This window comes from Heterodontus francisci, chromosome 22 (assembly GCF_036365525.1).
Source record: "Heterodontus francisci isolate sHetFra1 chromosome 22, sHetFra1.hap1, whole genome shotgun sequence".
Classification (NCBI taxonomy): Eukaryota; Metazoa; Chordata; class Chondrichthyes; order Heterodontiformes; family Heterodontidae; genus Heterodontus; species Heterodontus francisci.
In genome coordinates, this window is record NC_090392.1 from 57,510,221 (window position 1) to 57,534,675 (window position 24,455).

Sequence of the window (24,455 nt, forward strand, 5' to 3'; positions counted from 1 at the left end):
AGGGTTGTGCAGGATACTCGCTCAAAGCAGAAAGGCCCTATTTTTGCCTCTGTCGTGATTGACAGTCACTGTTTCTTGTTTAGGCCTTTGTGTGAAGGCTCCTGGGCTATAGATGCTATCTGCTGCTTTACCTCATGAAATATTTAACCCAACGTCTGCATATTGGAGCAGATGGATTGCAGTTTGTTTTATTCATGGTGGAGAGGCTATTGGAAGATGCCTTCTAATCTAGTCTCACTAGAGTTTGACTCCATTACCTGTTTCCTATAGATAACCATTATCAGTTCTGTCTTATCTGCAATGGCTGCTTTTAAAACTGGTGTCTGTTGAAGACAGTCAGGAATTGAAAGTAATAAGGCTTCAACTCCCAATATTCTAACTTTAGGACAACATTCAGAACATTCAGGAATTGAACTTCAATGTATCTAAAATCATTAATTCCACAGTAACAGACATACTGGGTGTGTGTAGTGCAGTGCTGCCTGAGATGGAGTGCAACAAAGGTTCACCAGACTTATTCCTGGGATGGGGGGATGATCCTATGATAAGAGATTGAGTACACTAGGCCTGTGTTAGAAGATCAGCCATGATCTTATTGAATGGGGGAGCAGGCTCAAGGGGCAGAACAGCCTATACCTGCTCCTATTTCTTATGTTGACATGTTTTTGTTTATCATTGTATTTCCGGTTGAAATTATTCACCAACATTTTTTTTAACCTACCTTAGGTTCACTCCTCAAAGGCCAAGCAAGCCACTCAGTTGTAAAAGAATTGCTATTAGGTCCACTACCACCTTCTAATCTTGCCCATCCCAGAAATTTATTTTGTTTTAAAATCCTGTCTTCACCGACACACAAATATGCGCCCTGGTTTGCAATTAGAACTGGAAAATTTGGCCGGTTTTCTCCTTCGTAACTCATTGTTGCTGAGCCCAGTTGTATCATCACTACCACCAGCCAGGCTGACCTCAGGTAACTCGGTATAGAAACTGGATTGAACATGGGACTTTCTTAGTTTGGACAGACTGAATTTTCCAGGCCCTGTCGGGGGTGTTGGGGGAGGTAGCCATGTCGGGATTCCCGCTGCTAGGGATCTTTCCCAGCATGGGCAGGAACCCAGATTGGCTGACTGCTTCATGGAGGTGGGGAGTCAATTTGCATAGTTGAGTCCTCAATTGGGGCAATTTTGCGAGATTGCTAGCATTTTTCTGGCGGCAGAGTGGCCCCCACAGTGTGGGGAAGGTGCCATCTCGATGGAGGCTAACTGCCAGCAGCAGTCCTGGGGAGGGGAGCATCCATCGGAGGCAGAGGCTGCGTTCAATGGGGAAGGGGCTGCACCAAAACGGTTGCAACTGCAGCAGAGCCCATTACTGCAGGGGGGGCTTTTCCCCTTCTGTCCAATGGCCCTAACCCTTTTAGCCCTTATAACGTCTGTTTGTATCTGGTGACTGGGAATGGAGTCCACCTCACACCTCCCTACATACTTGAGTGGCACCAATCTCTAACGGTGGGGCTGCCAAGGCTCCAGAGCTGTTGGCCCTGTGATTGGGATAGCTGCATCAAGAGCCTGTCTGTCATCCTTAATAGAATGGTGAGCACAGAGGGGGCCAGTTAGGAGGCTGCCTCCAGGGGGATTTTGACGCTGGTCTTGCTGCCAGCAAGTGCGGGCCCGGGAACCCCATTTGCTCCCGATATCGGGGCCCTGAAGCATTTGGGAAAATCCAGCCCTATGATTCAGCTGTCTACTTGCTGAACAGACATATTGAGCTGTTGAGGGTGCTGCTGTTTTTAAAAAAATGTTGAATCTACTTTTAAGGTATTCCAATTACATTAGCTATAAATTATCATTTTTCAACTCCGCTGTCATTTGAATTAAAATAAACCTGAATAATCATCCCACTTAACCTCTGAGTTATTTTGCCTCCCACATGTGTTATTGTCAGTAATGCTCCAAGATGTTCCTGTCAGATATATCAGGTACTGTGTTGAAACATTTTCATGATGTCATTGCTCGCTGGATTAACACACAGTCATCCGGTAGCTCATTGAACAGTTTTTTTTTAAAGGCGGCAAATAGTCTTTTTTTTTTCTGGTCCTTAATACACTGCATCCCCTGATCCAGAATACAAACATGGTCTATTCCTCCCTGAACTTTGCCAATGATTCTATGTAACCACACATTAGAAGGAGCTGGACACTGTTGTTGGTTGAGTTTTCATATAATTTGCTATCTTTTTGGGCCTGAATCTTTTATTTACTATTCAATCAAGTGCTTCGACTTACAGAAGCAACAGTATTGATATGAAGTTGCATGTGCCCCATCAGAAGCAAATAGTCTCAGATGAAATCCTTCCTTTTGGCAAACTCTTAGCTTATGTGTGTGTGAGCGAGCAACTGCTACAACAGGAAAGTAGTAGAGACTCATCTTGTAAAACTTGTACTTCTTACTCATTTTTTTCCTCTGGGAATCCAACCATCATACTACCAGCACATTCGCCCAGCTTCATCCTGAGTGTTGGAGATCATCATGAGAGTCACTGGCCCAGAATTTGTTGGGAAAATAACAGCAAGTTTAATGCACACAATGTTATCAGTGTGTAAATTGCCCAACAATTTGTGGAGAGGAAGCGATACAGCATGAGTTGTGAATTGTCACAAATTGATGTTAGCTTTGTGGAAACAGGGAGCTCACCGTTGACCTCCCCTTGAGTTTTAAGAAATTGCTGCATTTGCCCTGTTAAAACAAATTAAACTCATTGCCGAAAGTAAAGGCTGGTGCTTAATGGCGTAAGGATCCTTTTAGTGACGAGATTTATATTCTTGAAAAGCCACTCAACCTCTCCGGCCCAGAAAGGGAACAATTGAAGTGGACTCTCATTCCTGCAGGCAGTAAATTGTTGTGAGAGGTTTTTAAAATATAAAAGTTAGGAAAAAATCTTACTTTACCTCTCTCTCTATCCAATCTTTCTTTTCCTCTCTTTCTCTTTCTGTATTTAATCTGACTCTAATTCACCCTATTACCTTCTCTGTCATTCCTCTGTTTCTTTCTCTCTCCTTAAAGCTAATTGCTTGAACAGATGAACTGTGGGTCCTGTCATTCACCTCGATGCCTCATTGACCTTGCTACATTGTTATCAGCACACTCAACAATTGTGGTGCAAAATAGTTTTGGGTTGAAGGGCGAGAAAAAAAAATTAGCGAATAGCACATGCCCCGAGGTTTAGATTAGAGATACAGCACTGAAACAGGCCCTTCGGCCCACTGAGTCTGTGCCGAACATCAACCACCCATTTATACTAATCCTACACTAATCCCATATTCCTACCAAATATCCCCACCTGTCCCTATATTTCCCTACCACCTACCTATACTAGTGACAATTTATAATGGCCAATTTACCTATCAACCTGCAAGTCTTTTGGCTTGTGGGAGGAAACCAGAGCACCTGGAGAAAACCCACGCAGACACAGGGAGAACTTGCAAACTCCACACAGGCAGTACCCGGAATCGAACCCGGGTCCCTGGAGCTGTGAGGCTGCGATGCTAACCACTACGCCACTGTCCCGCTCCAGCAAATTCTGGGCATATATATCATTATTCTCTGAGTGAAGATGTTGCTGCTCCACCTCTGTGTTATATATACCTTTAAATTAAAGCCTGCTGAGTGGATGAAGACCACGAAACCTAAATTCAACCCATCCAGATGCCTGATTCTACAGAAGTGTTCAAAAACAAGTGCAGAAATTACATGGATTACAATATTGACTTTCTTTTGCTCTTGTGATCACGGTTGCACATTTACTGGAATGCTTACAAACTATATTGATGTATAGTAACTCAGTATTCAATAAATCAGATGTAGTATGTTATCATAGCTGCTCACAAACATGCCATGTAGTATTTGCACCATACAAGTGCCAGGCAAAGACCAACACCAACAGAAGAAAATCTAACCATCTCTTTTGACATTCAGTGGCATTAAAACCACTGAATCCCACACCATTAACATTCTGGGGTTACTATTGACCAGAAACTTAACTGGACCAGCCATATAAATACAGTGGCTACAAGAATAGGTCAGAGGGTGGGAATTCTGCGGCGAGTAACTCACCTCCTGACTCCCCAAAGCTTGTCCACCATCTACACGGCACAGATCAGGAGCGTGATGGAATTCTTTCCACTTGCCTGGATGAGTGCAGCTCCAAAAACACTCAACATGCTCAACACCATTCAGGGCAAAGCAGCCCATCTACCACTTTAAACATTCACTCCTTCCACCACCTACACACAGTGGCAGCAGTGTATACCATATACAAGATGCAGCAACTCGCCAAGCCTTTTTCGACAGCACCTTCCAAACTGGCGACCACTGTCACTTAGAAGGGCAAGGCCAGGAGGGGCATAGGAACACTACGACCTGCAAGTTCCCCTCCAAGTCACACACCATCCTGAATTGGAAGTATATCAGCATTTCTTCACTGTCACTGGGTCAAAAGCAAGGAACCTCCTTCCTAACAGCACTGTGGGTGCACCTATACCATGTAGACAGCAGCGGTTCATGAAGGCGGCTCGCCACCACCTTCTCAAGGGCAATTAGGGATGTGCAACAAATGCTGGCCTTGCCAGCAACACACATCTCATGAAAGAATAAAAAAAAGTTCTGATTTGTAATAATTTAAGACAGCCTGAAATTTTCAGCGTACTGTAGATTTGGGCCAGCTCTAGAGAAGCTAGATCTTGGGTCAATCTATTTGAAAATATTTGACATTCAGATCTTTTCTTTTAAAAAGCTGAAGTTGCCATTGTCCTGAGGCTATTCTGCTTTATTGGGCAGATACTTAAATTTGTGTGTTTGTGGATATATAAAATATGTATGTGCAAATATTGACTACATCTTTTGGCCCTGGTGATATATAATTGCTCCAAGAGTGGCAGAATAGAATTGATCACTTTATTCGTTCTTTCATAAGGTACTGTTTGTAAACCCTGAAAGGGAAAATCCTAGTTTTATTGCATCCATGGGCTAAGCTTAATGAAAACTGAGGAAACTGCTTACCTGTTTGAGTGAGCAGTGAAGCAAGTTATTGCGTTTGCTTGTGTTGCCAGTGGGCCATTCTCATAGCCTTGCTACATCAGCACCAGGCAATCATATTTCTTCAGCCTTCCATTGATATTGCCAACCAAATACAGTTAAGTTGAATGCAGAAGTCAGCAGCTGACCAGTAATGAAAACTGTGGCCTACCACCTGAAATTAAAACGCGAAATACTGGAAAGGCACAGGAATTCAATTTATATTTGTAAGTGGAAAAATAGATTATTCTTTGGCAATCATCCTTGTTCAGAACTGGCACAATCAAACTGCTTACAAGGATGTTAGCAAATACCTAAGAAGCAAAACAGGTAGAGGTCAATGGTTCCCAAAGCTAAATACAAATGAGAGAGATTAATCAACTGATTTAGGTCATCCTTTCACTAAAACTCTACTGGTCTGTGCATAACACCACCTAATTGCCTCTTAAATGCAATCTGGAGGAAGGGGAGGGCAAGATTGAATTGCATTCTAAAATGGAACTTGAGGCATTAGCCTGCAATAGATAACATTTACTCACATATAGCTGGCATCATGATGGAGGCGACATGACTCTGATATTGTGAACCCTGTACTTCATTGCATCCTGACTGATATTTATCCCTCAACCAACATGACTAAATCAGATTATCTGATCATTATCTCATTGGTGTTTTGTGGGATCTTGCTGTGCACAAATTGGCTGCATTTCTTGCATTACAACAAGTGACTACAATTCAACTGTACTTCATTGACTGTAAAGTGCTTTGGGACAAACCTGATATTGTGAAAGGTGCGAAATAAATGCAAGTCGTTCTTTACAAATGAGTTCCGAATGCCTTACCCAAAGACCAGACATTAATTATTTGTTGATCATTTGTTGTGTGACTTAAGTATTTCCTAACAGCAGTCCTGAAGTTAAGTTTTACAAGTTCATATATACCTCAATTACCTCTCCAAGGCCAGTGTCCAACTTCTTCTGGCTTTTCCTTGTAACTAACTCTTCTGGTATTAGCAGTTGGCATTGTGCTCCTTTGTTGCTCATCTAGGGCATTGATGTTACCTTCAGGTTTCACAGAATGCTGCAGAGCATAATATAGTTTCAGCCATCAGGCAACCTCAGATTTGTTTAATTCTCGCTACTTCTATAAATAGATAGCAGATGAATTTGATAGCTTATCAAATTGGAAATAGGCATACAACTACAAACTAAAAGTTTATTTGATACTAGGGATAGATATGCAAACATTTGAAACAGAAAGGCATTAGAACGACAGAGAATAACTCAGAGATGTACCTAATAATTGTTTAGTTACTCCAGTCTAACCGTATTGCAAAGTCATAAGAAATTTTTTAAGTAATTGAAAAGATGTTGACTTAAATGTAGAGTTAAGGAGAAGATTCTGTTTCATCTGTGCCTCTATTTTCTCTTTCAGCTCGAGAATTTGTCGAAGATGAGTATTTTGAAATTACAGGAATCGCAAAAGAACAGGCTGGAGAATACGAGTGCAGTGCATACAATGAGGTGTCATCTGCTGACGTACGAAAAGTGCAAGTAATAGTGAACTGTAAGTGACTGTAACAACTTTTTATTGGTTGGTATCTTTTGTTGGGTTTTGTCCTACTGAAAGTAACAAAACTATCAGTGCTGAGAAATAGATCCTCCCTATATTCTCTGCAACCAGTGTCTGTATCAAGGCTTACTCAGGCAGGTCTGGCACAGGCCAAATGCAGAATATAAAAACAGACTAAGAGCTTTTACAAGTATACGAAAAGGAGAGTACGAGGGAGATGCAGAGTTGGTGGATGTCCTGGTTATGATTTTCCAAAATTCCCAAGATTCTAGAACAGTCCCAATGGGTTGAAAGTTAGTAAATGTAATGGCTCTATTCAAGAAAGGAGGGCAAGTAAACACAGGAAACTACAGCTAGTTAGCCTGACATCAGTCATTGGGAAAATGCTAGAATCTAATCATAATACGATCAGAGTCAGCATCGTTTTATGAAAGGAGTTTTTAGGAGTTTGCAAGTTCTCCCTGTGACCGCATGGGTTTCCGCCGGCTGCTCTGGTTTCCTCCCACAGCCAAAGACTTGCAGGTTGGTAGGTAAATTGTCTATTGTAAATTGCCCCTCGTGTAGGTAGGTGGTAGGAGAATTGAAGGAAGGTGGGATGTGGTAGGGAATATGGGATTAATGTAGGATTAGTATAAATGGGTGGTTGATGGTCGGCACAGACTCAGTGGGCCGAAGGGCCTGTTTCAGTACTGTATCACTCTATGACTCTAAAGGGAAATCATGTTTGACAAATTTATTCGAGTTTTTGGAGGATGTAACTAGTTGGGTAGATAAAGGGGAACCAGTAGATGAAGGATATTTGGATTTCCAAAAAGCATTCTATAAGGTGCTACAAAAAAGGTTTATATACAAGATAAGGGCTCATGGAGTTGGGAATAGTATATTGGCATGAATAGAGAATTGGTTAATGGACAGGAAGCAAAGAGTAGGGATAAAAGGGGCACTTTCCAGTTTATAGGCTGTAACTACTGAAGTGCTGCAAGGATCAGTGTTGGGATCTCAGTTATTTACAATATATATCAATGACTTGGATGAAGAGACCAAGAATAATGTATCTAAGTTTGCTGACAATACAAAGCTAGGTAGGAATGTAAGCTGTGAAAAGGACACAAAGAGGCTGCAAAGAGATATAGACAGGTTAAGTGAGTGGGCAACAAGGTGGCAGATGGAGTATAATATGGGGAAGTGTGAGGTTATTCACTTTGGTCGTAAGAATTGAAAAGCAGAATGTTTTTTATAAGGTGTGAAACTTCTAAATGTTGATATTCAGAGGGATGTGGGTGTATTCATATAAGGAACACAAAATTAGCATGCAGTTACAGCAAGCAATTAGAAGGCAAATGGCATGTTAGCCTTTATTGCAAGGGGATTGGAGTACAAGAATAAGGTAGTTTTGGTACAGTTGTACAGGGCTTTCTTTGGTGAGATCACACTTAGAGTACTGTGTATAGTTTTGGTCTCCACATCGAAGGAAGGATATACTTGCCTTGGAGGCGGTACAGCGAAGAATCACTAAATTGGTTCCTGGGATGAGAGGGTTGTCCTATGATGAAAGGCTGAGTAAATTGGGCCTGCACTGTCTGGAGTTTAGAAGAATGAGAGGTGATCTCATTGAAACATACACGATCCTGAAGAAGCTTGACAGGGTAGACAATGAGAGGTTGTTTCCCCTGGCTGGGGAGTCTAGAACATGGGGGCACAGTCTCTGGACTGAAATGAGGAGAAATTCCTTCACTGAAAGGTTTGTGAATCTTTGGAATTCTCTACCCCAGAGGGTTGTGGATGCTGCACTGTTGAATATGTTTAAGGCTGGGATAGACAGATTTGTGGTCTCTCGGGGAATCAAGGGTTATGGGGAGCAGACGGGAAAGTGGATCAGCAATGATCATATTGGATGGTGGAGCAAGCTTGAGCGGCTGTATGGTGTACACCTGCTCCTATTTCTTATGTTATTGTGTCTTATGTTCTTATACAGCTCCTTTTGCTTCACTCAAGCAATGTGCCTTAACCTCAGTCTCAGAAGAGCCCCTCAACACTTATGGGATATTTATTTTCCCCTTTCTACACCAGCTATCCCTTTGGCCTTTCTGTGTTTTTTCCAGCATTTCTGCAGCTTTACCATCAATGTTAATTCATCCTCATCTAATTTCATTAAATTATTGTTAGTTTTGTGTTGTACCAACTGTTTCGAGACTGCACAATTTAATTTTGTGAGCGATACTCATAAACATGGAGAAAGGAGTCTTTCATTCCCTCCCTCTGGGCTTACAATGCATCTCGAGATTTAAAATGTAATCCATTGTGCAATTGAGGTCTTTGAAGAACATGAATATTCATAAAGGCGATAGAAAGTTGTAGAATCTTAAATTCAGATACAAATGAATACTTAAACTTCTATTGTGATCCAAGACAGAAAACTTGCATAGAGCCTGAAAATGAATATATATCTTACTGGCAAATTTGTGGTGATAGCTGGCATTCACAAATATTTGTTTACAGCAGCATTAACTGCATAATTTGCCTGAGGTTTTTAATAAGTGAAGTCCTGGGATAGCAGGTGCAATTTTTGTATTTGTACGAATTGAGAGTTTTCAGTTGATAGAAAATTAAAATCAGTCTGGTTTAAATGGTGCAATAAAATGTGAGTTTTACAGCATACACAGGAATTTTGCATGCATTACTTGAAGTATGATTTCTGTTTTTTGCTTCAAACAAATTTTATTTTCCATAAGCTCAGTAGTCAAAGAACATTGCTGAAGTATTTCCCCCTTTTATGGCTACCACTTGCAGTTTTAAACAAAAATCTAGGTTTTATGAGAAATCTTCAGTTGTACGTCTGCACCACATTCTCAGGGTTATTGGTGTTTGAAATGAGGTGGAAGGCCTGATCAGCATTCATCTGACGTCAGCTATGAGCTCAGCTGGCAACCACCTCCCTGCCAACAGTTATCAGCATCTTTTTGTTTTAATTTTCTATTCTGCAGTTAATGATTCATGCTTCAGATTCAGTGCTTTAGAGATTCCGAATGGACGGATTGAGGTGTCTTCCACTGACGTACTATCCTGTTCTCTCTTTATTTGTGCACGCACTCACACCAGTGGGGGGGTCAAAAGATAGTTATGATGATATTATTCCATCTCGCTAGTCCAGGGAATCAAATGGTGCTGTGACAGACATCAGCTACTCATTGCTGAATTATATGGCAATATATCAGACCACATAATACATTTTGCCCATTGGGTTATGGGATCATCAGTTCCCAGCTACTCATCTAGAATTGTCAACGTTCTCTGAGATAAATATCAGTATAGTCAGGTAAGGTGTTAAGATAATCAGCTATTCACTATGTTAAAACCTGCTGCAGTAATATCCGTGGTCAGTGCTCCCTGAGAGTGGTCAACCCTGAGTGTCGAGTGGCAATTATATAACCTGGGCATCTACAGAAAGTGCCAATGTCTTTCAGCCTGATGAACATCAGGAGGAGGGCAGTGGGACCCTTGATAAAGGAAAAGCCATCAAAAGGTGAATGAGCTAATACTTGAATGATCCGATGGCATCCACAACCTGCAAGCTGTAATGCAGCTACTGTACATATCAATTCAATGAAAGAGCAGCCATGGACAATCTGAATGCACAATGAACAAAGGTGTGTGACGGACAGTCAGAGGAACTCCCAATGTAGTCAGCCTGTGTTGATGGTGAAGCACCTGTCGAAAACACTGCAGTATTTTACTGACCGGAAGGATTCCCCCAAAGGACAGCTAGCTTTCAAATGACATATTTTTAAAATGCAGCAATTTGGTTTGTCTTTTGTAAATTGCACATGTCCACCCATTTGTGATACCATTGCCACACACCACTTACTGGCCAATGCATCAATTAGGCAACATGCTTCAAAGCCTCTGGCAGTGCATGGTAAAAGTGGTCAGGCTGACTAACCTTAATTTGTCCTTGACTGGTAATGACTGGCTGATCTGACCAGGAATTTAAGTTGAGCTAGTCTTTTTAAGCCTTGATAGTTTAGAATGAAACCCAATTCTTTTGGTTTAAAACTTGCATGCATTTTTGATATTTGTAGACACATCTCCATGTATACCTTTTCTTGCCATCTTTTTCTGTCAATTTTCTCATTTCCCTTCCTTTCCTGAAGGTTTTGACTCTTTACTTGCGGTTTCCGAATGTGCAGGTTTTGGCAAAGGGTCTCAGTAGGTCATTCAACTAAGGTGGGGTAGCAGACAATCGCAACCAAGAATGAGCCTGTCCTTGCCTGTTTTCGACAAATATGCACTTTTTGCAGTGGTCAATAGGTAACAACCGGGAGTAGGAACCCTGGCTTACTTTCTCTTCCCCAAAAGAGGTCAACTGTATGGTTCCAATAACCGGCCAGTTCACAAAGACCAAAAATGAAACCTGGGACTTGTAGGTGTCTAAGGCTCAGTTATTCACTGGGAAAACCAATTGAGCCATTGGGGAGCCACCTTCAGAATCATTTTGTTTGCAATCTATCATGCTCATTCTGATTATATATGTCGCTGACCATGAACTTAGTTCCTACTACTAGGTGATGCTATGCATTTTTGCAATAGTTGGCTAATTTGAACTTCGAGCCAGTTTGACAGGTGACCCTGCTCCAGAAATGAGGCTTGGGGTATCTTAACTCCCAGGCGTCATTTAAATCCTGCCGGCTGGCTTCGCATACATTCTGGCTGAGAGGTGATGAAAAATCAGGCCTACCAGAGGCTACCCACCAAGTCCATATAGGGCAGGATTGGCTGCTGGGACCATCCACAAGGGTCCCGCGAGTGATCGGTGAGGATGGTGGGGAAGTGAAAAGGATGTGAATCAGTGACGAGGAGAACTAAAGCTTTCCTTGTGGTGTCTGGAGGCACAAGAGTGCTCTTCCTGGCCCCACTAGGAAAGTGAAAAAGAAAAATCTTTGAGCCTCTTCTGATCCCAATTCTCCTCTTCACTATCCTCACAGTTGGAAAACTCAACTCAGTCAGCCTGTCAAGTTAAAATTGCAGTCAGGTCCCAGTGATGTCACTGTCCCGATATACATGCCAGCTTTAGGCAGGAATCTTTGGCACTTGCTCAGTTAAACAGATTGAAACTCATTGGTACTACTAGAGATACTGACCTGATTTTAAAACAAATACAGTGTTCATGGGTTTGGCTGCCAAAACCTGTGGATACTGACCACACCAGCGCTGATGAATTTTGGAAAGGAGGTGACTGCAGAAAGTCCAACACCTGAATTAGGCACAAGCCCTCGATCTCTATACAAGAATCTTTATCAAGATGGCAATGGCACACATCCAGTGCTGATATTTGTGCACCATAGCCCACCATTTTAGACACAGATATCCATTTTACATCCGTAAATCAAGTGCAGCACCAAAAAATTACTGGATCATTCTTTGCAAATAGCTCAACACATGCATTTTGGCAGAAGGAATAGGGAGAGGCAATAGATACTTAATGGCACAGTTCTAAAGAGTGTGCAGGAACAGAGGGACCTGGGGGTGCATGTGCATAGATCTTTGAAGATAGCAGGACATATTGAGAGATTGGCTAGTAAAGCATATGGGATCTTGGGCTTCATAAATTGAGGCATTGAGTTATGGGAAGTTATGCTGAACCTTTATAAAGGTCTGGTTTAATTACATCCAGTTCTGGTCACCACACTTTAGGAAGGATGTGGAGGGTCCTTGAGAGGGTGCAGAGGAGATTTACCAGAATGGTTCCGGAAATGGAGGAATTGAGTTACAAGGTTAGGTTGGAAAAGCTGGGTTTGTTCTCCTTAGAACAAAGGAGATTGAGTGGAGATTTAATAGTAATGTACAAGATTATAACAGGCTTAGATTAGTTAGACAAGGAAAAACTGTTCCCATTAACTAATGCTACAAGGACTAGGGGACACATTGAAAGTTTTGGCAAAAGATACAGGGGGAATATGAGGAAGCACTTTTTTTACACAGCAGGTAATGACCTGGAACTCTGCCCACAAGGCTGGTGGAAGCGGAGACAATCAGTAACTTCAAGAGGAAGTTGGATGGCCATCTTGAAGAAATAGACTTGCAGGGCAATGGGGTTCAAGCCGGGAAGTGGAACTAACTGCATAGTTCAGTGGAGAGTCAGCATGGACTCGATGGGCCAAATGACGACCTCCTGTGCTGTAAATGACTCTATGGCTCTTTTCTGTGAAACTTGTATGTCCGTTTAGTTGAAGTAAAAGGTGAATTTGACAAATGGCTTCTGTTACGACCAGGTGAGAAAGAGGTCTAGGGTTCTCTTTCAGCCTTCACCTGGTCTTACTGTAACAGGGTTTAATTTTTAAACACCCTGTGTTTTCAGCTCCCCCTTGGTGAATCCTTGTTCACCGCTTTCCAATTATAAGGTAAAGAAACCAGCACAAACAGGCTTTCTTAGGTTTAAAGAAAAAAAGTTGAAATTTATTGAACTTAAACTCTAATTCGGTTAACATCAATGCGCCCGTGTTAGCATGTATTGCATCTCATTTGAATTGTCTCACTGTAAACTAGGTTTAGCTTTGAGCTTCAGCCTTAATCCATAGGTATTTTGCTCTTGATAAAAATCCATTAGGTTATCACGTTGCAACTGTCATTTTGTGTTGGGTCACATTCAATAATGCCAGATTTCACAATAGAAATAATTTCCTAACAGTAAATAAACACCATTCTGTTCTTTTATCTTCTCATTTGCTTCTGCTATTTGATATTGACAATAAGGCTGGAGCAGCATTCATTTAGTGAGGAATGATTCACAGCTCCGAGTCCCTTCAGGAAATGAAAGTAGAGATTGCAGTCATAAATAAATTGAATTTTTTATTCTCTGAATGTTTTCAACAGAAGAAAATGTTCGGCAAGACTATTTACTGCAGGGTCTTTACATGATGAGATCGTTAGAACATGACGTCATTTTGTTGTCAGTTGTGTTTGATTGGTGTTACTTTTGTATTCCATTTTTCAACCCTTTGTGTAAAAAGAAAATGTGAAACAGAAGGAGCATTCCATATTGGCAGACTCTCATCCGCTTCAGTGTAATCAGGTACTGAAGGTTATAGGTGTAAATATAGGCACAAATAAGCAAATGATTTCCGACCCTTCACAGTACTGACCCTGTTGGCACTGTGGAAGTGCCTGCAGAACCAGGTTAAGGTTAAACAGTGCCTCATATCATTTTGAATTTAATATCCTGGAGGTTTTACGTGATTCTCTTTTTGTGAATTTTTTTCTCCCTCCTCATCTGGCCACTCATTTCCCTCAGGAAATGGGAGTAAGTAAACGAGGGGCAGCTATGTTTGCCAACCAGGTGACTTTTTCTCATTCCATGTTTTTGTACATTTCTTCCTTGCTAATGAACTGGGTTGCTTCGGGGAATCTGCTACTTGTCTGGTCGAAAAACTGCTGCTGCCTTTCTTCCTCAAAGGATGATGATTAGCCTGCAAAATATACTTCAAAGCAACAAAATTAGGACACTTATCCAACCGACTTAATTGGCTGTTGTGAAGTCCTGTGGGATGTTTTTCTATGGTCCAGTTGCTATATGAATGCAGGTGGTCCTTGTTTTCTGAAATGGGGACTGAACAGGAAGGACTGCCAGTGATTTTGAGGCAATTTAGGCCCCAATATAGACAGGGCGGGTTGTGTAGGTCGGGCAGAGGGTGGGGGTGGAGTTTCTTCTTGACAGGTTCCCCCACCCGGATGTCAGGCTGTTTGACAGATTTGTCTTCCAGTCATGTGGGGAGGACTTTGGAGGGGTTGCAGGAGCAGGTAGGGGGCCTGCATCTGCTTTTGGGAGTGGGGGGAGGCAGTAGCATGGTCTGATTTTTGCCCCTGGGTGTTTTTGTATGGGGGGTGTGGGAGTCTACTGGAAGGGGATATTAGGGAGCCAGGGGGAAGTACTCCTGCTCCTCCTGTCCCACAAGCAGTGCTGTAAAAGCACTTGCTTTCTGTCTTCATCTCCACTCAGCTGCCCAGTTTCCTGAGACCTGTGAAGCTGGTTAAATCAGAGGCTTCCAACCTCATTAAAAGACTTAAGTTGCCAGCCCCTCCCATGGTCGAGGCTTGTCCCCTCCTGAATGCCGGATAGCCCCCAAATGTCACTGACTGCGGCCGTTAACTCCAGCAGGATGTCGATATCCCTAGTCATATCAGGTTTTTCGGTTGCTTTCAGCTTCCCCATATCCCCCCTCCCTTTCTGTGAACCTTGGGTCTAATATTGTTTGCATGTCACTTCCCATTGTTGTTCCAGTGATTTCACTTTGCAAATGCAAAAAGAGGAGCCCACTTCAATGTGCATTTTATTTAAGTAGTACAAGGAGGAAGACGGGTTTTTTCCACACGTTAGGAAGTCCCGCCTAATGGGGCTGCGGGCTGGCAGCTCTTAGTCCCAGCAGCACCACCTGGAGTGGTGGCCACTGCTGATACTAAGCCCACAAGCAATATGAAGGATGGCCCCAGAACTAAGGTAAGTGTCCCCGGTCGAGGCTCTAAAAAATCGCTCAGGCCCCGGTGAGGCAAGGGGGATCGGTTAGGAGGGGGGGTGGGGGTCGAGTGTTTTGCATTGGGGGCAGCTGGGGCTTTAGGGTTGCCCACCATGGGGCAAAGAATGTCCAATCAGGAGGGCCCCCCACACCAGTCCTCTAGAAGGCTTCCTGGCTTTTTGAGGCTTCTGCTGTTCATCCCCGAATGATAAAAAAAAAACCCGCAGCAGTGGGAAGAGGCCCTTATTTGGCCACTTAAAGGCCCTAATTGGCCTGGGGCAGGCTGGCCGCTTCTTGTTGCCGCCGCCCCACATAAAATTACAGCGGGGCGGGAGGAGTTTGGAAACGGATCCTCCCACCACCAGCCAGCTTGTTTGGGGGGGGGTGTAAAATTGTGGCCCAAGATTCTAAGCCTTTTGCATTTGCAACTTATTTCTAGCTTTTACAAGTCACTAGCTGTCATATCTCAGGTTTGCAGTGAAGAAGATAAAATGCCACCATAAGAACCAGCATGAAATAGATTTAAACATAATGCCCTAAGGACCGTGAATACCTATATATAGGTCTGTACTAATACTTTTGCCTTTGTGCTGTCAGTACATTTTCACAGCTCTGCAATGTAGATTAATTGAAATATGTTGTTCAATATAGAATTTGTTCGAAACATTTTAGGGAAGGAGTTTCCCACAGGGACTAAGTGGCACAGTGGGCTAAAGTATTTTTTTCCCTTCTGGAGGCCTGTGTTTGAATTCAACCCAGATTGAAGCAATGAATGCTTCCTTACATGCTGAAGGCTGTAAGTATCCTAAATGTAATGACAAAAGCAAAATACTGCAGATGCTGGAAGTCTGAAATAAGAAGAGAAAATGCTGGAAATTCTCAGCAGCATCTGTGGAGAGAGTAAAAACAGAGTTAATATTTCAGGTTGATGAACTTCCATCAGAGCTTTGACCAGTTCTGATGAAAGGTCATCGACCTGAAATGTTGGCTATTACTCTCGCTGCAGATGCTGCCTGACCTGCTGAGTATTTCCACATTTTGTAAATGTAATGTGTTTGGTCAATCTGAACTCAGCTGCTAGTGAGCACTGGGACACAATATACAATTGCTCATAGTTCTACACTAAATACTATTAAAAAGGGCTCTTCACTTACCCTGGTTACAAAGAAAAGTTGTGCCAGAAGTTGGAAGATCATTCTAATATATTGGGTGTCATCTTCTGAGATTGGGCAATGAAGAGAAAGTCCTACTCCACATTTAACCAATACTAAATCTGACCGTGAAGTGCTTCATGACAGTTTAAAGAGCATGCTCCAATTACAGTTACTGGAAATCATACTTGGAAATATCAAAAATAGGATTCCATTTAGAAATTGAACAGTTAATAAGAGAGACAATTCTTAATATTTTCTGTGATTCTGAGAAAATGCCTTTTTCTGCCTGTTATTGTGTCTCTGCCTGTTTTGCATTCTCCAATTCTGTGCCTCCCTCATTGTTTTATTATTGGTCTCTGATTACTTGGTCTAGAATTGATTCTTTATTCAGGGATCTGACTGAAGAGAAAGCACAGCCATGTACTTCGATTGTCATTTATTCTTTGTCACACCAAATCATTAAGAATGCCAGCAGGTTCGTACGCCATTGTCCATGGTAGGTTGGAAGATACTATACGCTGTTTCATAGGGACAGTAGTATTACACCATGTAATGCTTAATCTGTTGGTTTGCAATTGAACAGAGCTGTTTCTTAGCTTGCCTAACCCTTTAGCACAAGGCCTCATTGCTACAAATCAACATATCCTAAATTCAATCATGGAATAATCCCTGTTGCTGGGGTACTTTCCTTATAGGTTAGTGTCTGCTTGCAAATTGTTGTCTTCTTCCCAAAACGAGAGAAAAAAGTAAGAAATTACTGCCTTTCTTTCTTTTGTATGTGTAATAAAGTTGCACACTTCAAATGTCATGGAGACCTGGCAGATACAAGATTTTTAATATTTGGATAGATACTTTTGTTAACAAGAATGCTAATGAGCTTAAAGCTCCATTTTGTAATTTGTACTGAAATGGTTAGTACTGAATGTCATTAACAGAAACTGAAGGAGAGGAACACACAATATCAAAAGAAAATATATTTTTTAATTCGTTCACGGGACATGCCCAACATTTCTTGACCGTGCTAGTTGCCCTTGAGGAGGTGGTGGTGAGCTGCCTTATTGAATCCAACTGAGTGGCTTGCTAGGCCATTTCAGAAGGTAGTTAGGAGTCAACCACATTGCTGTGTCTAAAGTCACATATAGGCCAGACCAGGTAAGGGCAGCAAATTTCCTTCCCTAATGGACGTTAATGAACCAAATGGGTTTTTACAACAATCCAGTCAGTAGTTTTGTGGTCACTGTTATTGATACTGGCTTTTTATTCCCCATTTAATTAATTGAATTGAAATTCCCCAACTGCTGTCGTGGGATTTATGCTATTGTATCCCAATAATGTGCATGTTAAACAGCTCTGAGTTAATGAATGATATCAATTCATCTCCCTCTAACTGTGGAACTTAGTGACACTTTACTGACAACTCCTTCAATGACATCAAAAGTAGATTTTTAGATGTAGACTCAAACCTCCATTATTTCGTACATTTTCAATTACCAGACATTTTCTTTATTTAAAATCTCTTCTCATATTACCAAAATATAGATCCCATACTCCAAGATTTCAGCCAACTGGCCATTTTTCCTGTGCATTCTAACCTTGTGAAAGAAGGGAGTGAAATTGCTGCTGAATCTGATTCTGGCCTGCAGCTGATATTGACATGCACTTTCCGTGGGTCATTGAGTAACAGACTGGAGCAGTGACTTTGGCTGATTATGCTCCTTTTGCTCAGCCAGGGAGACTCAGAGCAACTTTACTGACCTCAGACCTATCCTGATTGGTGTGTGGAAAATTCTAAATTACTGCAGGGCATCTGCGGGGAAGTGGTCTTTTTGCTGAGATGTACGTTTAAGCTGTTAAACCTGTTCAAAGAGGGAAGGCCGCACAATCATTCTTTGCTCTTTACATAGGCCGCTGGCATAATATATACAACAAACATTCTCAGAGCCTAATCAACATGTAAATCTCCTTAATCCTTAAATTCACAGCTTTGATTAGTTACTAGAAACATTCATAGAATTTTCATAGTCAATCCTACTGAGTTGATACAAGGCATTTTTAAATTGATCTGATAAATTTTTGCATTAAAATAGTCCCCAAGCCAGTAGGCTAGAGAAAGACATCCTAATAATAAACCAACGTGAGTCTTTTGAAGGAACATCTACTTTGTTTATGCTCAGACTGTAACTACTATTTTGGACTCATTAATTGGCACCACTGGTAATGTCATGGCGCAGTGCAATTGCATGCAATCCTTTTTCCTACCTGCATTCTACTATCCCAGATACCATTCCTGTGCAGCTTTCCCTTGAGGAACCTAATTTAGTGCAAATCCCACCATTTGTATGTAAGTGTGTGTGCACACGTGTGTGTGTGTCTGTAATGAGAGATGGAGAGAGAGAGTCAACAGTGGCCACAGTGCCAGCGTTATCTGAATGAAACAGATAGTTTGAGTACTTGTCAGTGCATGACTGAGTGCACATGCACAGTGATTTTTTTAAAGTATTCTCTCTAAACCTCAGATTTCTTCACTTGATCTTTGCAGAGTGCCCTTATAAAGTTGAGGGAACAGAAAAACACATTTGGGGAAGTTATTCAGCATGTTTTTACTAGCAGGGCTGCATTCAGGCCAAAATGAGGGGTCTAGACAAAGTAGGTAGGGAGAAACTGTTACCACTCATAAAGGATCAAAAACGTGAGGGCACAGATTTAAGGTAATTTGCAAAAGAAGCAATGGCGACATGAGGAAACATTTTTTCACGCAGCGAGTGGTTGGGATCTGGTAGGTTCAATCAAGGCATTCAAAAGAAAATTAGATATCTACCCAAAAAGGAAGAATGTACAGGGTTATGGGGAGAAGGCAGGGAATGGCACAAAGGGAATTGCTCACCTGGAGAGCTGGTGTAGACATGATAGGCCGAATGGCCTCCTTCTATGCTGCAACAATTCTGTGATCAAAAGATTACAGCTAGAAAATTGTTTTTTTTCCCTAGTCTGAACACATTCTACATCACAATTGTAAATGATAAAACTATGACCACGTCCAACAGCACGGTGCATTTTTACATATGTCTGTATAGTGTTACAGTCAAGTGAGGAGGGGGTTGAAGGGCTTCTGTCTTTTCCTTCTCCTTGTTAGACCACAGCAGGTTTCATTCTTTCTTACAGTGGATGTACTGGCCAATTCAGTAGGTGTTTGGTTCTTGTTTATGATCATAGTAAGTAAGTAATCAATCGGACAGGTTTTCTTGAGTTAAACCAAACTAATAAAAAAATAAACAATGCAACAACTTTCACTCTCGTACACACTAGAGGTTTACACACACACACAAATAGATTACAGAGTCGGGAAAGGTAGATCGATTGAGTTAGAGTCCATAAAAAAGCTATACTGTCTGTGGAATTTGGTGATTCAGCTGGCTTCTATCTAAATTCAATGGTCCTGAGGCTTTTAGTTTGAAGAGGTAGATGACTGGTTTGGTGCGTCTCTTGGAGATAGCGATGCAGATGATTTCCTCCAACGGGTTCTGATTGTATCGGAGTATGCAAAGGTAGTCAGTCAATAGGCAGGATTTGAAAGCTTTCAAGCTGGAATGGAGAGAGAGAGAGAGACCCCCACTTAGGGTCTGTTCATGTCAGAGACCAGTTGCTTCTGCTCTGCTGTGGAGAAAATACCAGCTTAAAACTACAGATGGGAAGTGGCTTGTCACATAACAGTCACTCAAACATAGCAGTTAGCAGTATTTCTCTGCTTGTTGAAAGAACAGGAAGTTCCTTTAAACTTCCTGGGTCTTGGTTCTTGCTGGGAAGTGCTGCCATTTCGTCTCCCTCCTCGCAGTCCTTTGCAATGTTGGATACAGTGTTGTAAACTAGGTGGTCATCTTAAGCTGCTAGTAGTCATCCTGCTTTAAATGTCTTTTAAAAATATATTTAAAAAAATATATAAATCAGATCTTCAGTCAGTGGATTAAGGAAAATTATCATTCAACAAAGCATATTGGCATAACAATAGAAAATGACACAGGAAAATTCTGCATCGTCTTAACTATGACCTGGGAACTTTCAAGTGCTATTGATATTGCCAGTCTCATAGAAAGGTCATTGCATCATGTAGCCTTTTTAGCTGGGAGGAGATAGTCCAGAGTCTTTACTTACTTCATGTTACTACCCAACACCGCCCTCATCGTGATGATCACTTTCATGTGTGGCTGGATCAAGCTGTGCATAGAGCCCCAGTATGCAAACACCAAGTGTCACTGTGTGCTGAGGTTCCATCTGTTCCCGGTGTTACAACAGATGGGTCTGGTCACATTGCCACGCAACGCTCCATCCAGTTGGACCGTGCCATACCACCTATCCTTCGTGGGAAAGTTTCTGCAGGAAAACACCTTTGACCACCAACCCATCAGGCAGTGGTCTGCATGGAATGTTTTCAAGGCCCTACGGGAAAAGGAAATGGTGGATCCGGTCGGATGGTTCCCCGAGCAGACTGCCAAAGTCATTTGGCAGAATGCCTCATCACCAGAACTTTCAAACAAGCTCCAAGACATAGCTTGGCTGGTGGTGAGAAGGGCCCTCCCTGTCAGATCCTTCCTGCATGCCTGGAGTCTCACCCCCTCCACCCACTGCCCTTGAGGTGGTTGCAGTTGGGAAGAGACAGTTGTCTGCCTCCTTTTGGAATGTGTCTTTGCAAAGCAGGTGTGGAAAGAGATGCAGTGGTTTTTATCGAGGTTCATCCCAAGCAGCTCTGTAACACAGGAGTCTGTTCTCTACAGGCTGTTCCTAGGGACACACATTGCGATAAACATCAACTGCTGCTGGAGGACCATCAACTCGGTGAAAGACGCTTTTTGGTCTGCCCGAAACTTGCTGGTCTTCTAATGCAAAGAGTTGTCCACGACCGAGTGTTGCAGACTGGCACATTCGAAGGTCCAGCACTACGTACTGAGGGACGCACTAAAGCTTGGGGCAGCTGCAGCAAAGGCTCAGTGGGGAAAGACCACTGTGTAAGGTCCTCCCACCAAAGTGAACTGAGGGGCTGGACCCACGGGAAACCCCTCAAGCTGTATACACCAAATATGGGTTTGCTTTAAAATGTACATGACATGTTAAATGGAATGGAAGGGTTGTGAGGTAACTCACTTCTGTATCGAAGAAAACTGATTTCCTTTGCACTTTTTGGAATGTCAACCTGGTGCTGTTTTGAACTGTTTTGTAATGCTTTTTTTTAACAGATTTTTATGAATAAAGCATAATTTTGGGGGAAAAAAATGTTTGTTTACTTCATGTTGGTCGAAACTTTTCTTGCAATATTGAAATCCATACTGGAAAACCTCCTGATGCCTCATGAGTTAAACTTCCTTCATGAAAACAGGGTTGCAATAATAGCAATTTGATGAACAAAACAAAAATCTTTTTTTTTCTTTTAACTTTGTGGCATTCTCTGGACAATAATCTAATAGACCATTTGAATTATTGATTGGAGTCACAATAATATACTGTCATTCTTGTCATCACTGTGAGCTTCATATGGTGAGAGCTAACCTTTTGATGTTAGACTTTCAGTAAGATGTCAATACGAACATTGTAAAGAACATGGTAATGATTGTTATTAAAATTTTGAGATGCCTCTTCAAAATCTCTGATTTGGAAATAGCCATAATGGCCAAACAAATTGATGCTCAATCACTTCAGTTAATAATATATGACCTTTCTCGGACTTTGTTTTCTGCAAGGGCACCGTTAATTCAGGTTTGAGCATTCCGACTGCACATTTCATCTTTTTTAGAGCACATGACAACATTTGATATGTGAGGGTTGTTTGACTGGCTGATTGTTAAATGAATTATTGATTTAGACTTTTTCATTAAGGCTCGAACCAAATTGTCATTTGGTCACAAAGATCAATAATAATGTGTCGCTTTACCTTTTAAAAATGATTATTTTGTCATGCTTAGAATCTGGTTCAGTAAGAATCATCAGTAACTCTTAGGAGATGATGAAGTTGTGTTTCTTATACTGAATCTCAATTTTATTCAGTATCTACTAAGGCAGCACCAAAGACTTTATGAAAGGTTCTGTAATTCCTTAGTGTGGAACAATCGAAAGAAGAAATTGGGTTGATGTGCAAAGTGCCAACTGTGGCTCAGTGGTAGCACTCTCACCTCTGAGTTGGAGATGACTTCAAGACCCACTCCAGAGACTTGAGCAAGTATTCTAAAATGACATTTCAGTGCACTATTCCAAAGAAGAGCAGGGGATTTCTCCATGCTCCGCTGGCCACTGTTTATCGCTCAATCAACGCCATTAAATAACATGATCTGGTCATTATCTCATTGCTGTCCATGAGACCTTGCTGTGTGTAAATTGGCTCCTCTGTTTCCTACATTACAACCCTGACTATACTGCAAAAGTACTCCATTGGCTGTGAAATTGAAGTCTTGAGGTCGTGAACAAATGTAAGTTTTTACTTTTCCTTTTCAAAAGTTAGTGAAACATATTAGTTTGCAGCGCCACATTAACTTTATATCTCTTATTTTTACTTTCAGAATATTTTGAAGTCTATGTTGAAAAATGGCACTGCAGTACAGGCTTCTATAGAACTTGCTCTGTAAAGAAATATGACATACCAAAATTATTTTGGGGCTTCAGAAGTTGCATGTAATAATACACCTATTGCTGAAATGTGATTATGCAATCTGACTATGCACCACTAATTGAAACCTAAGTGCAAGATAAAGTCTCAATCAATATACCAATTCTGCAGGACTCCAAATGCCTGAGTGCAGGTTCCACATCTTTCAGTTTGCACCTCCTAAATAGATGCAACAAAGAAAACATCTTTCACCGTCTTGTTTTTCTTTGAACCTGTACTAACCCCAAACGCTTAGCAGTTCTTCATCTGAATGTATAATCCCCAATCCACTGCTAGGATTCTCAGTTTTTTCGTCTCAAGCTTGATCCCTCTGCAGCTTTGCCTGTGGGATGCAAATGTTTCCTTTTCACAGGCAATCAGCTGGATTTTAGCCAGCTCAAGTCAGTTGTTATCCAAGCTGCTATGGAAAATACACAAAGTGTCCAGAAAAAGCTGATGTCCACACGACAAGCTGATGGTTGGCATTGATGGAGACTGGATTTTGTTGGTCACTAACCGTCATCTATCATGATGGGTATTACATTAGCAGAAACTCCACAATCAGTAAATTTATGTGTAGTAAGTAAGGACTAGTTACTTGAGGCACAGAAACTACTGACTTTTGATAATCCTATGGGCTGCTCCATATTTTAGTAGTTACTTTTAGTAAAACGTATTGGCCTGGATTACATGGTCAGCTGTGAAGTGGCAGTATTCATCGCTACCCTCGAAGAAAGCAACCCACAAAGATCTAGCAATCTCTGTGGCATAGATTTCCCCTTTCCTAATGTCAATTTGAATCTGACGCCAAGCCACAGGGATCTCCAGGCATCCAGCAAAGATGATATCAACAAGCAGGTTAAGCAGCCAAACACATTGAGGTATTCTCATAGACAGCAAACCAGGAAGTAAAACACTCTTTGAATTACATTTTTACAAGTGAGTGAAATAAATGATTGAGACGTATACATGCGCTTAAGGTAGAAGCCAAAATATCATGAACAACCTTTAGAAAAAAATATGTTTTAATGTGTATTTTTTATCATAATAGAAAAATTTTACAATCAGTTTTTCAGGGAGGCTGTTCCACAGTAATTGTGAACTTAGCATGCTGTTTAAAAACCTGGTTACACCTCATTCAACAAGGAGTAACTTTTTCAAATGTTTTTACAGCAAGACTAATACTGTAAAAGGGCACATTCTCTTCAGTTCAGTGATTTCCAGTTAATTGCTCTCTGGGCAGGCTTAAAGAGTGCACGCTCTGGGGAATGTTGTCATTTTAATCTTTCCAATTCGTTGATCTTATCAGTATCTAATCAATCAGGAGCAACTGTAAACAATATGGTGGGTACGTTAAGTTTAATCAGAGTTTAAGATGGAATCCAACACACTAGTTATCAGCAAATACATACAAATTGTGACAAGTAGTGAGCACCAGTCCAAGTCGGACAGGACAGCTGGCATGTGCAAATAGTCAGCTGCAAAGGGGCAGGAGTCCATGCTCAGAGAAAAAGTTCCAGAGGAG

The 24,455-nt window shown here is 41.6% G+C and overlaps 1 protein-coding gene across 7 annotated transcripts in view; it reads left to right on the plus strand.

The window, feature by feature from the left end:
• Window positions 1-24,455, plus strand: part of opcml (opioid binding protein/cell adhesion molecule-like) — a 1,070,268-nt gene that overhangs the window by 958,901 nt on the left and 86,912 nt on the right. For all 7 annotated transcript variants that reach the window (XM_068053861.1, XM_068053862.1, XM_068053863.1 and 4 more), the window contains one exon: window positions 6,504-6,635. In XM_068053861.1, coding sequence (XP_067909962.1) covers window positions 6,504-6,635 — 132 coding nt within the window. The remainder of the gene's footprint in view (window positions 1-6,503; window positions 6,636-24,455) is intronic.